Here is a 16,485-nt window from a genome sequence, read left to right on the forward strand (position 1 = left end):
TGATATCTATATTTACACTGCTATTAGTGCCCATAAGCGAAACACACAGCTGAATCTGACCCTGATGAACTCGCATGTGGATGTGTGTGTGTCTGTGTGTGTGTGTGTGTTAGAGAGAGAAAGAGAGGCAGAGAGAGAGAGAGCACGTGTGTGGGTGGTGCTATCGTCCTTCTTGCCCCACTCCCCGCTCATTGCTCTCTTCTGTGCACTCGGCTCTCGACCGTCGGTGTAAAGACGAATCCATCGTCTGTTGGTCCAAATGTGATATCTCTCGTGCTTCCAAACCTGTGATTTACCAGCGAGACATCACACCCGACCACCCGGCGGCGTGCGAAGAAATAAACAAATCCCGTTGACGGAGCACGTCTCCAATGGGAGTTGACGAGCGAGCGAGGAACCAAAACAACGGCCCGCTATAGAGCGTATTCACTCACGTGACCACAACAAACTCTGGCGGCCATCTTGGGGTCCCACCACGGCATTGTTTTGCTTGCTTGTATGCCGCTCTTCCCTGAGAAATGACTATTATATCCTGAAAGAGACACGATTTCAGTTCAAAGCGGTGTGCCTTGTGATTATACTGTGCCTCATTGTTGGATGTGGGACTAATGATTCAGAATATGGGTTTATCAGCTCAACAAGAGGCTATTACTTCAACTTGTCATGCATCTACTTCAGCTTCACTCGGCGTCTGAGCGTTAGGACTGTTCTCATGTGTTTCTGTTGATGCATCGGGTTGTGGGCACGTTTCCATTGACACACTCTCGTCAATAATCTCTTTTTGCTTTTTTCGCCGAGCGAAAATCAATGTCTTTCACTTGCGCAAAAGGAACTGTGGATGGAAACTTGGGAGGAAGCCATGAACATGGCAACTCCGTCGGGCGATGTCTGCCTTTACTCTGTGATTCATTTCAAGGTAACATAAAACACTGTCTCCATGGGAACAGCACTCAGCACGGCCAGCCAAACAGTCACTGCTGGTCCTGAAGGAGCTGGAAGCGGCTTCATCAGACACTCGTCCTGGAGGCGGAGCTGTGCGACTACGGATCATATATGAACCCAGACACGGGGCGCTTGATGTTCCGACATTTGTGGTATTTCCACAACAAGTATAACGCAGAAATAGTTGTTAATGTCCCATGGTCGATAGCGGAAATGAAAACTGTTTTACAGGAATGTGACCGGGCTATGTGCTGGTAACTAGCGAATTAACCACAAAGTGTGGAGCGAGTAAAATCAGGTAAAAAAGCGTTGCAAATATTCAATTCCAACCGCTGAAATCTTTCTTTGGTAATGCAGAAGGACATGAGGTTGCTGGGCTCTCGCATAATCAAACAGCGGACACGATAGCCAGGTCAACTTCTTCTGACATTTAATAAGTGGGACCCCAAGATGGCGCGATTGAGATTCTGACGTCACGTGAATACGCCCTATACAGCGGCGCTATTGTCGGCCCCCGGCCTGGGAATGTGGGGAATGACGTGGGATGAATTGATGTGAGCAGATTCCAACGACGCTTCCATCAAGCCTCCCGACCAGGCAGCGGCTGTTCCTGTGGCCCGCGTGGATGACGTGTATCGACCGCTGCAGCTTCACCGAGCGCCACCGTGGTGACACGCAACACAAATACAGAGAGCATTCCTTCCTCTGGGCTTGTGTTCACCAAACTGAACTATTTAAACTAAAAGAGCTCCATATAGGCTCTCACTCACTAATATAGGCTCTCACTCTACCATCATTTAAGCAAGCCCTCAAAACACACCTCGCGTTCACCTGCTAGACCCCTGCCTCCGATACGACCCATACAGCGTCTACAGTTTGCTTTCCTTTCTTTCCGTTACCAATATGTCTTGTTTGTTTGTTTTGTTTGCTTTGTCTTTCCATTTTTTATTTTTTTAAATGTTTGTCACTGTCTGTCCCCATGTAAAACGTCTTTGTGTATTCAGAAAAGCGCTATATAAGTTTGAATTATTATTATTATTATTTTATATCAAAGGGACATTTAAAAGGGAGGGTTGGTTTCTGGGGATGATTCCATTTTAATACATACGTCTTATGGACATTTTTTCTATCGGGTACGACAATGTCGAGTCATTTCTGAGACCTGGAAACACTGACGACATCACCAGTCTGATAAGAAGAGAAGCATGAGCTATTCAGCCTACCCTCGTTGCTATACGTGGGATGGACAATATAATAGAAACATCAGTATGTCGTTGTGTTTTCTGATATAAATCACATCCTTACAATCTGACAAGAGAGCCTCTAGTGTCCCTGCAACTCAGTTGTTATGGACACAGGAGTTGTAGGACCCCCAAGGAGGGAAAGCCAGATAAAGACAAAGACTGCTCGACGTAAAAAGACGAACAGGACATTTACAAGAAAGGCGGAAGAACAAATTAGAGATTGAGAAAAAGAAACAAAGGATGGATATCACCGGGTTTGAATCCACCTTGGAGAGTGAGCAACTCTGCAAAACATATGTGCAATTTCAACGCATATTAAATCGTACTTCAAATGTGGGTGAAAAAAAGAAATGTTCATGAATGCAAATTATTTTTCTAGTTTAACCCGAAATTTCTTTGGGATAAAGTAATCACACTCAGGTATGAGTACCAGATGATGGGCCTCTTCAAGAATGCAAGGATCGTTTATTGTCATCCAGCAAGACTTGGTTGCTCAACGAAATGTACTTGTAGCCTATTTTTTTTAACAGTTGCATCAGGAAGATTACAAACAGGAGCAACAATAACACTGGGGAATCCTCTGGACAGATTATTTGGATGACATCATAACATAAAGAATCGGGGCGTTCAGGCACCAATAAGCCTCAGAGTACAATAAACTTTTTAGCACACATCCTCTTACACACAATCATACACACATACAAAGCAAAACATCCACCTGTATCAATGCACTTACTGCCTCGGCCCCGGGGCCCACAAACAGGAAGCACATCCTACGTCCTGATTGTGCACACGACACATAGTCGGGTTTCCAGGACATTACATTGACTTATATTCATTTCCTGGAGACTGAGCCAGACCGTAATCTAAGGCAAGCCTAACATTAAACCAAGTATTCCACTTTTTTTTTTAATGATTTACATTATGGGGATGTGAATTTTGTCTTCAAAAGTGAGGCGAATACCTCTACAATATGACTGTATTAGCATATTTATGTCCCCACAACATGAATAATACACACACAGACACACACACACACACACACACACACACACACACACACACACACACACACACATTCCATGGGATGTGCATCTAATCTCAGCTGGAGGGGAAAGGGGATGCTCATAGTGGTCACTCTCCCCTGGATCTTTATTTCCGTTGGAGGATATTCAGAAATAATTTCACATTCCTGCCTCCTCTTTTGTTTCATCGACCTCCCAAAAGGGGAATCCAAAAAATGAACACTTCTCTCCAACAAAAGCCACAACAAAGCTATCCCCAGTGCACGCTTTTTTCTCTCGCCACGAGCTCCCTACTTTGGGGAGAGAGTCCGGACTGTGTGAAAGCTTTTACATGGAATGAGTTATGCAGTGACACATGGAATGAAGAGTTTCTTTCCAACTCCTTTGGAAACAGGCTTTTCACAAAAATTTTGAAAAGTACAGTTGTTACACACACACACAGAGAGAGAGTGGCATAGGAAGCTTTCTGACAGGCAATGAGCTCATGAGATCTGAATGTCTTCCTGTGGAGAATGCTTCTCTGTGGCTTTCTCACAACTTTCCTCCTTCTTCTCACACTTTTTGTCTTCCCCATCCCTCCTCTCTCTCTCTCACACACACACACACACACACACACACACATACACACACACTTGCTCTCACCCGTGTTAATTCTTTTATCTGCACCATTTACAGTGAATCTAAGAAACCGAAAAGCTTAATTCTGGATCTTGAATTCCTAATCTGCTAAAGTACCGTTGTGTATTTTTCCTGCTGCAGTCTTGGCAGGTTTCGGGTTGCTCGGTTGGCGTTTTAGCGTGCGGGGAAACAGTGAACTTGACAGATGGCCAGCGGTCTAAGTCAGACTCACTTAAGATGTATGGTGGGCGAGGTGCCCCGAGTAAAAAATTCAAGAGCGCATGAGTGTGGATCAGTGTGCCTAAACGGGCACAGCCTGTCCACAGAAAATGTTTATCTTCCATTTTGATTGGACATAAAATCGTTATAAAAGCACATTTGTCAGAGCGTTTATATCCTGCAACGTATCTTGAATCGTTTTATGCTCCGAGGGTCTGACCAGCCTTACAGTTGAAGCAGAAGCCGTACCATAAACACTCCGAAAATGGCTTTCAGGCGTCTTTCCAACCACATGTGTGTGCCTGACATCGGAGCAGAGTGGGCCTCCTTCATAATTGGGGTGTTTGCAGATATGTAATTGCAAACACACTTAACACAGCTGGAATGCTCCTTTGAATTATATAGAATTCACGTCAGCATGGTTAAATATCAAGCTTTTGCCTCAGAAGGAAACCAGCTATACGTGTGTATGTGTGTGTGTGTGTGTGTGTGTGTTTGAGAGGGCTGAGTTTTAGACCTATATAATCAAGAAATTTGAGCAAGGAGAGAATATTTACAGCACTCATCTGGGCTTTAAAATCTCAGACCCTCATGTGCAGGAGGAGTATTTGGAGTTTTGATAAAAAGCCACAAAAATAAACAAAAATAAACAGTTTTTGACGGCAGCAGGTCTCCATCACTTCAAATCAAATCCGACCTTTTTTTTGTTGCATTCATTTGGGGGTGTCTTTAATGGGTAAAAGCATTATAAAAAAGCAATCTTATTTGAGGGATAGGCTTTTAGTTTAAGGGATGCATTTAAATTGGGATTAGGGTTGAGATTAGGGGCTCAGTGCAAATGGTTACGCTTAGTTAGTTTGGAGTTATAAGCCAGAAAATGAATATAGTTATAAAGGGTCCTCTAAAGTATAGGTATACACACACATGAGGATACACATAGACGTCCTCTGGGACCAGATGATCATTTATCACCACGCAGTAGCTGGGCAGCCTTTTGGCCGGTGTCTAAAGGAACAAAAAGGGGTACTCCAGATGCCGGTCCTCCCCCTCCTCACCTCGGTCCCTCCGTCCCCTTCCCCAGCCCCCTCCTCGGCCCTGGCACTGCTCTTTCTGTGGTATCCAACCAAAAACAACTGGACCATTTTCAGGGTTGCTGTTCAAATCACAGCTTCCTAATCAAAGGGGTCCTCAAAGGAACAGTCTGAATGGTCTCTTGGACTTTTGCCAGCAGCTTGCCGTTCTGCTTTTGTGGCACAGTTAAATAGTTTCTGAGGTGCTCAGAAATTGGTTTTGAATATGTAACATGGTTCAGTCCTTCGGCGCTTTGATTTCCCGGACGTCTCTGGCTGGAGGTGGTTTGGCAGCCGAGGGGGTCGAGTGACCTCGGCCTTCTGGAGAGGTCAGTGTCTCGCACAGGGGAGTCCCGCTGAGGCCATTATGCCTCTCCCTCGAGCCCTGTGGACTGAGCCCAAACTAAAACTGACAGGAAGGTAACGCGGGGCAACGGTCGATGCTATGCGCTCGCCTCTTTTGCCACTCCCGCGCTGTTGGAGGACACAAGTGGTCTTTTATTGATCAAACTGAAGTAGTTTTTTTACTGTATGGGTTTGTTCTCGCCACTTTTATCTTCTGTAAGGGGGCAGCTGTGAGCTGCAGGGTTTAATTGAGCTGCTTTGAGATGAAGTCGAACAGAATTGAGGATTTAGACACACACAGTCTCACAGTTTCAGGGTACAAGACAGCAGGTTTGCGCTTTGTACCGTTTTAGTCGTAATGGAAGTTATCCAACCGTCTACACATAATGTGTCTGGCAACTCACATCCGTGCCCTCCCACCCAGCCTCGCACACACACACACACACAAACGAGAAGTGAGTGTCTAGATATAGTGGTGATAGCCCCGTGCTGTGCCCTGATGTGCTAGCTGTGTTGGCAGTTTTCTGCTATGCTGCTGAAAACAGCACTAAGCATCGCACTCAAGAAAAACATGCGATTCTTTGTTCTTTCATTTAATATGAGACTTATCTTCACGCCACAGCCAAAAGATTTAGAGAATGAATATTCTGCAGATTAGCAAGCTTCTGGTGCTGCAAGAAAATGTCCAATAAAAAAAAAGAATGGAAGTAAATGGACAAACTTTCTAGATTGATCTTGCAAACAAATCGAATTTTTAAAACGTGCAAAAACACCAGTTTGATCTTCTGAAAAACCTGGTCAAAAAGGCTTTTTTTCTGTTGACTGGCTACATTTTTTGCAATAAGGACTACAAACACTGAATCATTTTCATGGATGAACATACATAACGCATGCAACTGTGATATCACAGTCAAGGGCCCTCGTTGTATCTTATAGCTCTTTGTCTTTAACGTTTCCTTTCCACCTCTCTGTGATGTTCTCTTAAACAAAGGCAGACCAGATGAACACTTTACACATTGAATTAGGGCTGCAACAACGAATTGATAAAATCGATAAAAATCGATTATTAAAATAGTTGGCAACGAATTTCATTATCGATTCGTTGTGTCGCGCGATTATTACGGCGCTCAATAAGTCACGGAGTAGATTTGAGCGCAGAGCGGCGCAGGAGAAACCAGAGAGGAGGGAGAGACGGAACGCTGCGTTGTGAGAGCCAATCAGCGCTGAGCTACTCCGCTGTTGATGAATCTAATTGGCTGCTGCTGCTCACGTGGCGCTGGATGTGGAAGTCCTTCACGTAGTCGGAGACATTCACGGAGCTAAGTGCGCCTCCGGGCAGGGGCGGCCCTAGCACATTTGGCGCCCTAGGCGAGCTTCACTCGTGGCGCGCCCCCCCCCCGCCCCCCCTCAAAAGAAAGAATTAAAAACGATTTTGCACGAAAACGGAATTTCAACTTTCAAACGCTATTTTGCCCTGCAAGATTGAATTTCTTTCAAATAAACAGAACAATGATCGTAAAAATTAACACACATTAAATAAAGAACAAAATCCCTGAGAAAATGTCACGTCTGTGCTGAACTACGCTCCGGCTACGCCCCCCCTGATCAACGGTGCACATTCATTCCCTCGTCGTGCCCAAAATAATGTAACCGCCTACGGCTGCCTGTAATCCAGCTAGATCTATAGCTCAGCATGATGAGTGTTTGGCTGTGTCTACTACCGCGCACTTGGCGGAAGTGACGACGCAAATCGGTGGTGGCTAGGGCCTCGACAGGCCCGCCCCGGCTCAGTGCATGATGCCAGGGTCCTGAATAACAGCCCCATCTTCTATGAGCAGTCATACCCTCCACCAGGATACTGTATCCTTGGGGATGGTGGCTCCCCCTGCCTGTCCCAACCCATCTGCCTCATGACCCCCTTCAGGCAGCCTGTCCACCTCCAAGCTACAACTGCTGCCTGTCAAAGGCGACGTGTGTTGTGGAGAGGTCCTTCGGGATACTAAAGACGCGATGGCGGTCCATCTTCTTAAAGGCCCTGGAGGTGGATGTGAGATGCCAGAGGTCATTGGAGCCAGATGCAGATGTCGGGAGGGCAGCAGAGGACCAGCACCAGCACCTCCAGGAAACGTCTCTGGAACAGGAAACAGAAAGAGGATAGCCATTCAGTGCTCTGTCCCAGACCACGATTACATTTAAATTAATATACATACACGACATTAAAAAAACAACACAACGATGATTGAAAGCTACAATTATTTCTAGAAGGACAAGCTTAGATAGCTATCGTAACGGTATTAATTATCGGGCAGCGTGTGTGCAAACGTTCGCGGTGTCATGTTAACCCGTTATTAAACTGAGCATATCCATTGTTAATCCATTATTAAAATTGCTATTTCGATTGGTTAACAGAACAGCCGTTGTTTAACACTGTCCGATGACTGACATAGCTATCTGTCGTCGGACTTGCCGCTGGAGCAAGCGCCTGGAGCCGACCTGCCCCCGCTCGTCAAGCGGAAAGTGTCCGATAAAAGTGCACCTTCGTCGGACTGGCCGGGTGGTGGATTACCCAGCTAGTTTATCATAACTGCCATGGAGATCCAATGGCATCTAATGCTACCTAGGTATGATCACTAATCTGAGAATGGCATGTTAGTAGTACATTGTAATACCAGTACAATGTGTAATTACCGCTGATACTTACATTTACGGTCTGTAGCTTCGTGGTCTACCGCTTGTGCTGTCCGCCATTGTTTTAGAAATAAAATGAAAAGCTGGCGAAAGGGCTCCTCCTCTTCCGCTACGTCGCCAAGATGGCGGCCGTTTAGAGCGAGTAGTGTCCATCGTTTTACACTACATGTTTTGCCCGTTTGCAGTGCACCATCCGGGTACTTTCAGTGCACTGAATTCTGCTGGTTTTTTCAGTGGCGCACTTCGAACACTGAAAGTCAGTGCTCGAAGTGCTCAAGTGCGCGGTAGTAGACACAGCCTTTGACTGGACGCCCGGAGATGCGTGATCGATTCCAGGACAAGACATCTTTTTTTCATCACTTTTTTTTTTAATGAATATGTTCACAGACTCAAAGCGCCACCTACTGGCTCAACTGGACTTTGTCGAATCTGCCCCAAACTTCTCGTGCTCGTTACAAGTCACGGCTCGAGTCAAGTCCGACCCGCGGGCCGGCGTCCTCGGCCGGCGTCCTCGGCCGGCGTCCTCGGCCGGCGTCCCCGTTCGACGCTGTCTCGCCGGCATCGCGTCTCGCCGGCGTCCTCGGCCGGCGTCCTGTCTCGCCGGCATCGCGTCTCGCCGGCGTCCTCGGCCGGCGTCCCCGTTCGACGCTGTCTCGCCGGGCCTCCTCCCGGCCGCGGCTCTCGGGCGCCCGCCGCCGCTCGCGGCGCCCCGCCCGGCGTCCCTCGCCGCGGGCGACGCCGCCGCGCGCCGGTCGCCGTCTCGGCGCCGGCTTCCCCGCGGTCGCGCTGGGCGGCCGGGCGGCCCTCGCTGCGTCCGGCGCCTCGCGCCTCGCCGGCGCGCCTCGGGCCGACGCTGTCTCGCCGGCATCGCGTCTCGCCGGCCTTCCCGGCCGAAGTCTAGGAGAAACTAATAACCCGCACACTTTTGCCGAGGCTCGTCGTCCACCGGAAATGTGGATCGACATGAAGCAGTGCACCAACTCCACCGAGTCCCGCCAGCTCTACGCGAACACGAGGCACCAGCATGTCGACGGGAATCGTACATTGTGGCGGCCCTCCATGGGCTCTACCTCTCCAGGAATCTACAACCGACTAGTGGCGTTCACCTCCTATTACAAACTCTGGTTCTGCGCTCCGTGACGTCACATAAAGGAACCGTTACCGTGGAAACGCTGACGCGTGTGAGTTGTGTGGGGGAGGAGCTACTGCTCAAGAATTCAAATCATCGCGCAACAAAAAACAACACGGTGTTGCTGTTTCAGGAGAATCAAGCGCATTTATGTTTTTGCATTTTCATATTTCATGTATTGTTTTCATTTTGTTTTGTTTTTTACTTTGGTTTATAAGGGACAGTGCACATTCATAACACATTTCTGTAAATGTGTCAGAGTTAGCCAAGAGGCTATTGTTCATCTGTAGTCCCGATTAATGAAATGCATTAATGGGAAAACTAAGCCAGAAAGTTTTTTTTGAAATCACTTTGGACGAGTACTGAATGTTATTATATGATATATTTTATGATTTGTACACATTGTGTTGAAACAATGCTATAAATAAAGTGTATTAACATTGTTAAGGGGAGTCCTCAGCATTACCAGCAGGCACACGGCTAAGCAATGTGGTATTCTTTGTTCATTGTGGGTGTGCCGTCACAGGTTTTATGAAAAGGGAGTTTGCCTTATTGTTAGAAGAAATGTAAGTTGTCTGCCGTCTTGGTTTCTCTCATGTGTGTGAGTTCAGACTTACACAAAAGAGTGTTCTAATCAATAAAACACGATAATTACACTTTTTAAAAACTTTTTTGCCAGTGCTTCGTCACATCATTTGTCACGATTATGATTCTTCTTTCTTTGTAGTACACTAAATTTATTTGGTCTTCTGGTATTTCACAGACAGTCTATGAAGCTGCAACAGAGGCTCAGCCTTTGGACTCCGCTCTGCTTGAGACCTCCTGAAATAACCTCTCCATTGTGCAAGCGCCTCAAAACAGCCTTTGATGGCAGACTTGTGTTTTTGAGACGACACAAGGCTCCAAAGATGTGGAAATCAAAAGGGATTTCAGAGAGGAATAGTTTTTTGCAAAAACACTATTTAGGTATTTATGTTTTTTTGTATTTACTACGTACATCCCTCCAGATTAATACATGCATACCCTACAATATTTGGTGATGTATCATTTAGAAAATGTATTTTAGCCTTCTGGGCTTCAAGCCTTCATTTGATGGGAATCTACCCATTTAATTTCAGTATTTTTGGTCACATTAGTGATTATTTCAATACAGTTTGTATATGTGTTGTTACTATACTGTAAGTATTGCATCATCCATCTCCTCAGGAAGTCTTCAGCAGTGGTAAAAGTCCTGGTCCCATCACTAAGGCAGCATTTGGCAAAGTTGATAATCCATCCCCCCTCATGTATTTGACCAACTGTGATGTATAATCTGAGTTATCGTGATATTTGGTTGCAACATATGAGATAAACATCCATGCCAAAATAAGATATTGCCAACAGAGTGAAGCGTCTACATTAAAAAGCTAAAGAGCTTATGTTCTTGTCTCACGGAGGAATCGGCCCAGGAAGGCTTGTAATGTCCCAAAGCAAGACGTGGATTTAAACGTACACTGACCTATATAATAAAACTCACCTAAATAATAAATACATACGCTGTACGTCTCAGGGACCTTCTGAGACGACATATCTCACACCAGTGGTTCCTTTTAGACCACGTCATCCCTTCAAACAGAAGTTTGCTTATCATGTTAACAATTTTAGATGTCATATAAATAATAACTCAAATAACATCCATAACCACTGGCAATAAAAGATTGAAAAATATATAACTGAACCAAAAATACAAACCTAATACAACAGAAAGGTTTAACTTCTTTTATTTCTTCAAAGTCAAGAGCAGTTTCCAATGTGTACACAATACACAAAGGTCAAAGGTCAGGGGTGTCGTATGTGTACAGACTGTAAAATAGAGGAGCAGCAGTCTTGTGTGCCCAGTGTCTGGTGTGGTGGGGAGAGAGAGCACAACCTGCAGGTCAGTTACTTGACCTGTTGACATGTTTACCAGAGATGAGAGCCACATCCCACATGTATGACGCTGGGAACCTGCACCCAGCAAATGGACACTGATGGATAGGTTTTGGTCCCCAACAAGCATTAAAAATTCGGTCCTCTGAGCTCCGTTTGCAGTGTCAAATCTCTCCGTCGGTTGCCGTCACTATGTTTCTGAAAGCTGCTACTATGACGACCGGCAGCAGTGAGTTGAGCTGTCGTCATAGCTGCGGGATCATTTCTTATTGGAAATTTTTTTATGTGATGATTTTCCGTTTCGATAAGTTCCAAGATGGCAGGCACTTTGGGAGCCACAGTTTGAACCACATCCACCAGCTTAACATTCATCGGTTTCCGTATGTCTGCTCTGGAAAACTAATTATTTAGGGATTATAAATAAGAGATAGACTAATAACTAGCTACTGTATCTTCAATAATGTGTAAATACAGATGTATCATGATGCAAGGTGAGCTTATTTTCCAGAAGCGGAGCAAAGAACAATTACATTAAAAAACAAACAAGTTTCAACACTTGACTGTGAAAATGTTTCACGTCAGGAACACAGAAGACTGGACCAACATCTGCAGAACAGATTTCATTTACCATTTATATAATTTCATTGTTTTTCACTAAATATCCTCATGTGATTGCATAATGATATTTTGGGATTGGAATTTTCATACAGACTTCCCGTGCAATACATCACATGCATGCTTAGACCCTTAAAAGAGCACAATACCAACCTAGTAGCATCTCTTGAGGGAAAATCTGATTGAAATATTTCAATTTGTCAATGCATCAACTATTTATTCCTCCTTTTGTTCCACTTTTTGAGTAGTTTTTTGCACAATGTTTGACAGCAACAACAAAAAAAGCAGCTTGTAACATACTGAAAGCCAATAGACACTTTATCTTTTTGCATATGGTCATGCTAATTGGACTGAAGAGACATTCCAGGAAGCATTACTTCTGTCATTTTTAGTTTAAGTGCTGGCGCTCATAAGCCAACACGACATTCATATTTTGCCTGAGCTGCACATCGTAGTAAATCTATATCGTAATGCTAAGAGGCGTCTCCAGAACGTCGTCAGTATGTGCTTCAGGGGTAAACGGCCGTTCAGCCCCGTCAGCACAGGAGCTCTTGTCCCATTTCCCTCTCAAGGTGACTTCTCCGCTGTTGGCAGGCAAAGCCACGAAATCAGCTCCCTCGACACTTTCTCTCTCCCTCCGCTCCCACACGGCCATTATCTTTCTCGGTACTACTGTAACGTGGTCTCTTTTACAGAGCACGCTTCTTTTGTTTCTTCACTCCCACCTCCTCATTTACATTCCATAATTGCAGGTAGGAAATCAAAATGCAGGCAAAGACAAAAAGAAGAAGGAAAAAATCTGCGCGTATTCATTAGAATTCTCTGCGATGCCTTTGGCCTTGTCTACAGTCAGATTGGAGTTTGGCTCGGTGCCAACACACAAGCACCTGACCTTTTTCCTCTTCCAGCTCTCGTAGTGGGGAACGTCCACCTACGCTGCAGCACACTCACCTCCCACACAATAGCTTTCTCACACACACACACACACACACACACAGCCACGGTGTACTTGGAAAGCGGTCATCTGTGAATTTTTATTGCGGGCTGGAAATATAAACTATGCCGTTCTGTACCAACAGAAAGTTTGCGTGGAACTGGCAGACGTGTGCCCGTCAGTGGGAGTAAATAGGCCATTGTCCTGTGTCGACCGTGGGTCATTCTATTTCGGTCCAGGTTAATTCTCAGCATGGGAGTAGGTGTGCTAATTTCCTCTCCGGATCTCTTCCCGTTTATCCGTCTCTTTGTCGTCGCTCTCCCTCGGTTAATTGATAAAGAGGATTTAAGTGGCCGCTGCAGTGTTAAAGACTGCAAACACCAACACACACACACACACACACACACACTCAGTCAACCAAGCAGGATGACACGCCTACTTTAAGATCAGCTTGAGAGTGCTAAAATACACACACACACACAGATATATTCGTGGGCGTCACTATGAGGACACTTCATTGACTTATATCCACTTTCAGAAGATTTAGAACATTCTCAACCAGACTGCTATATGCCTGACCCCAACACCCACTTTACTTCCCTAAATGGTTGGCTGAGTCACCATAATGCGTGAGAATGAACAGTTATTACATTATTCATAATAAGGTACAATCCAAGAAGTCAAGGAAAATCCACAAATATGACTGAAGCAAACACTGACAAAATCTGAAATCCTCAAGTAATGTTTTCTTGTGAAGTACTTAGAAATCCACTGTCTGGCACAATTTGCATATCATAATGGTAATATTTCTGTTAATTAGTGTAATAAATCACTATTTATCAGAGCCACTGTGAGGCTTAAGGCGATACACTTCACTCCCTGCAGCTGCTAGCGAACAAATGAGCCGACCTGCACAGCAGCTCTTAGAGAGAATTGAAAATACCGTAAACAATCAAACCGTACACAAATAATCAATAACACTACATCTCTCAACAGCACATGCAGTATGTCTGATAACTGAGGTTGAAAGAGAATCATATACAACAACCACAGCACCTCAAAGGAACAGTTGTCAAATGTCAAGCCACGGTGTTTCATTTATGTTCATCTAAATAAAGTTGATAGCTCCAACACGGATACTGTAAAATCAATCAATAAAATCCTTCAACCCAGAATGAATTGTTGCCGCTCTGTCATGGGCTGCAGATCACAGAGTGCAATGACAGAAGTTGATCCTGATCTCGTCGTCAGACTGCATTTCTAATAAAGGAACACACATTCACATACATCCTCAGGCGACTCCAAACCCTACTCAAAAACTCCAAACACACACACATACACACACACACACACAGGAATAACAGCCTAAATAACCGTTGCCGTATAATCCCCAGACCAAATGACCGGTGACGTGCTGAAAGTTGCGCCCCATCCAGAGCCGTCTTACCTTTGTGACAGTCATGCAGAATCAGTGGGTGAGGAGCAGGCCAGTGTCCCCTTCAAGCAAAGAGCAACGCCGCAGGAGTGGCAGAGTGATGAGGAGGAGAGGAGGGCAGCTCTGCTGAATATGCAGAGAGGGGGAGAGAGAGGGAAAAGAGGAGGGGACAGGCAGGTTAGTGTGTCTGTCTCGCTCAGGACGAAAGGGCTGATTGCTGCTGCAGTGAAGTAGTGGCTGGCAGCCGGTTGGTTACTACAACACGGAAAAGCTCCCCGCTAGGATACACCCCTCACTCCCCGACTGCACGCGCGCGCACACACACACACACACACACACACACACTGACGATGCACACAACGTCTGGCTGCCCAGCTCTCTCATTCTCCCGTCTCTCGCAATATGAATAGCGATGGGCTCATACAGCTTATTGATGAGCAGTCAGGCAGGGCTGCAGGAGGAGGCGGGAGCAGTGCTGCTCGGGACAGGAGAGGACTGCAGAAAGAGAGCGAGAGCAAGGGAGGGAGAGAGAGAGAGAGCAAGGAAGGGAGGGAGGGAGCAAGAGAGGAAGGTGGACGCCGTGTCGCAGTCTGCTGCTTAGGCATGAAGCTAGCTGCACGTCATCTGGTGTGTGTACATGTGTGTGTGTGTGTGTGTGTGTGTGTGTGTGTGTGTGTGTGTGTGTGTGTGTGTGTGTGGATCTGTGGGTGTGTGAGAGTGACAGAGGCACTGATGGGAGGAGCCAAGAACATTTGAGATGGTTGCAGACCAGATTACACTAAATCTAGTTAGTGAAAACATTATAGGGAGGTAGGCACATAAACATGGACACATAAGAATATACACACACACACACACACACACACAAGGTACAAGTTGTAAAGCTATACTTATGAGGACCTCTTTGACTGTTTAACTCCATGCCCTTCACACAATCCCGTGCATGTATCCTTTAGTCTAACCCTAAACTAGGGCAATCAATCAATAGTATTGTCCGATTTTGAGTGGACTTACATTGATTTGATAGAATTCTACCACATTCTGCTGTTTAAATCAATGCAATGTGAAATGTTATCATCATATTAATTAAAATATAATTCAAAGCTTTTGTTCAACACAAACGAGTGGAATACAATAATGTACAACGCACCAATGTTGGCACACAGGTGCACGTTTGCGATGTATCATGTAATATCGTGCAAGAGCAAACTGTAATTGAGCACATGTAGGATGTCCAAACCATTTACTTTCTTAATTGTAAATGTAAATGTTGCTTTAAGTCTTAAATCCAAGTGAAGTATTTAATCCCACGAGGAGAAAGGACACGAGCATAGAAGCACAAAGGCACCGAGCCGCTCTCAAAAGAGGAACACATCTTTGTCATACTAATTGTGTAAAATCGAGGGCCGCCAGAGAGACGGCCAAGATTCCAACTCAGTTACCATGGCTGAACTTCCCATCGCTGTGTGAGACTCTTCTCGAGTGGCTGCAACCCACAATACTGGCTTTGTGTTGTGCATCTGCACACGTGCGTGCGCACCGCGAGTGTTGGAGTGAAGGTCACCGAGACCGAAGGGATCCATTCTGAATGACATGATGGCCGTTATCCACTGCAGGCAGAGCATTGTGGTTTTATATCCCCCTGTGGTTTGGTCACGCCCACCCACATTACCTCTCAGGGGTAACTCTGCTCTTCCGTCTCACTCTCTAGGTCGGAGTGTCATTTAAGGTTCCACTCTATTTCCTATCAAGAATGATAGCATTTCCCTTGTGCACGAGCGGGGGGTCTACACAAGCTGTATGAGAAAATATCTGAATTTCAATACTGTCCCACCAAAGTGGGGCTATGATAGCACTTATTTGTGCACATTGAGCGTGTATTATGACATCCAAAAGTTAAAAAAGTACTAAGACAGGTTGTGCTTCAGCCCATTTAGATTACAAGAACATAAGTCGCCTATTCATTTATTTAACGTGTATTTTATGATAGCACTGTCTCATTGTTGGAAGTGTGTCATCTTACCAATTTACAGACAGACCTCATCCACCATGCGGAGCTGGAAGATTCAGGCACCTGCAGACCAGGAAGAGCCATCACGGCTCACACGTTCCACCAGACCATGATCCTTTCAAGAAAATAGAAGTGAGAGGAGAGCGCTTTAAAAAAAGGATTCATACAGGAAAGGTCGTCAAAAACATTAATTGTAATAAGCAGCATTGATGTTATAAATAATTGATTCCGGTGAATTCTGGAAAGTCTGTTGAGGAACGAGGAATTTCTTAGTTTACTCGTCAGACTCTGACAGCTCTGTG

At 45.4% G+C, this 16,485-nt stretch overlaps 1 protein-coding gene across 2 annotated transcripts in view; it reads right to left on the bottom strand.

The window, feature by feature from the left end:
* coro2ba (coronin, actin binding protein, 2Ba) overlaps positions 1-14,611 on the bottom strand; it is a 46,657-nt gene extending 32,046 nt beyond the window's left edge. The window contains exons 1-2 of one of the 2 annotated variants that reach the window (XM_056413730.1): positions 14,597-14,611; positions 14,185-14,298 (exon numbers count right to left, since the gene is read on the bottom strand). In XM_056413730.1, coding sequence (XP_056269705.1) covers positions 14,185-14,199 — 15 coding nt within the window. In that variant the 5' untranslated portion in view covers positions 14,200-14,298; positions 14,597-14,611. Of the gene's footprint in view, positions 1-14,184; positions 14,537-14,596 lie in introns of those variants that run through there. The other variant, XM_056413729.1, reaches the window with a different exon arrangement.
* Between the last annotated feature and the right edge of the window lie 1,874 nt (positions 14,612-16,485).

Source organism: Pseudoliparis swirei, chromosome 4, assembly GCF_029220125.1.
Source record: "Pseudoliparis swirei isolate HS2019 ecotype Mariana Trench chromosome 4, NWPU_hadal_v1, whole genome shotgun sequence".
Classification (NCBI taxonomy): Eukaryota; Metazoa; Chordata; class Actinopteri; order Perciformes; family Liparidae; genus Pseudoliparis; species Pseudoliparis swirei.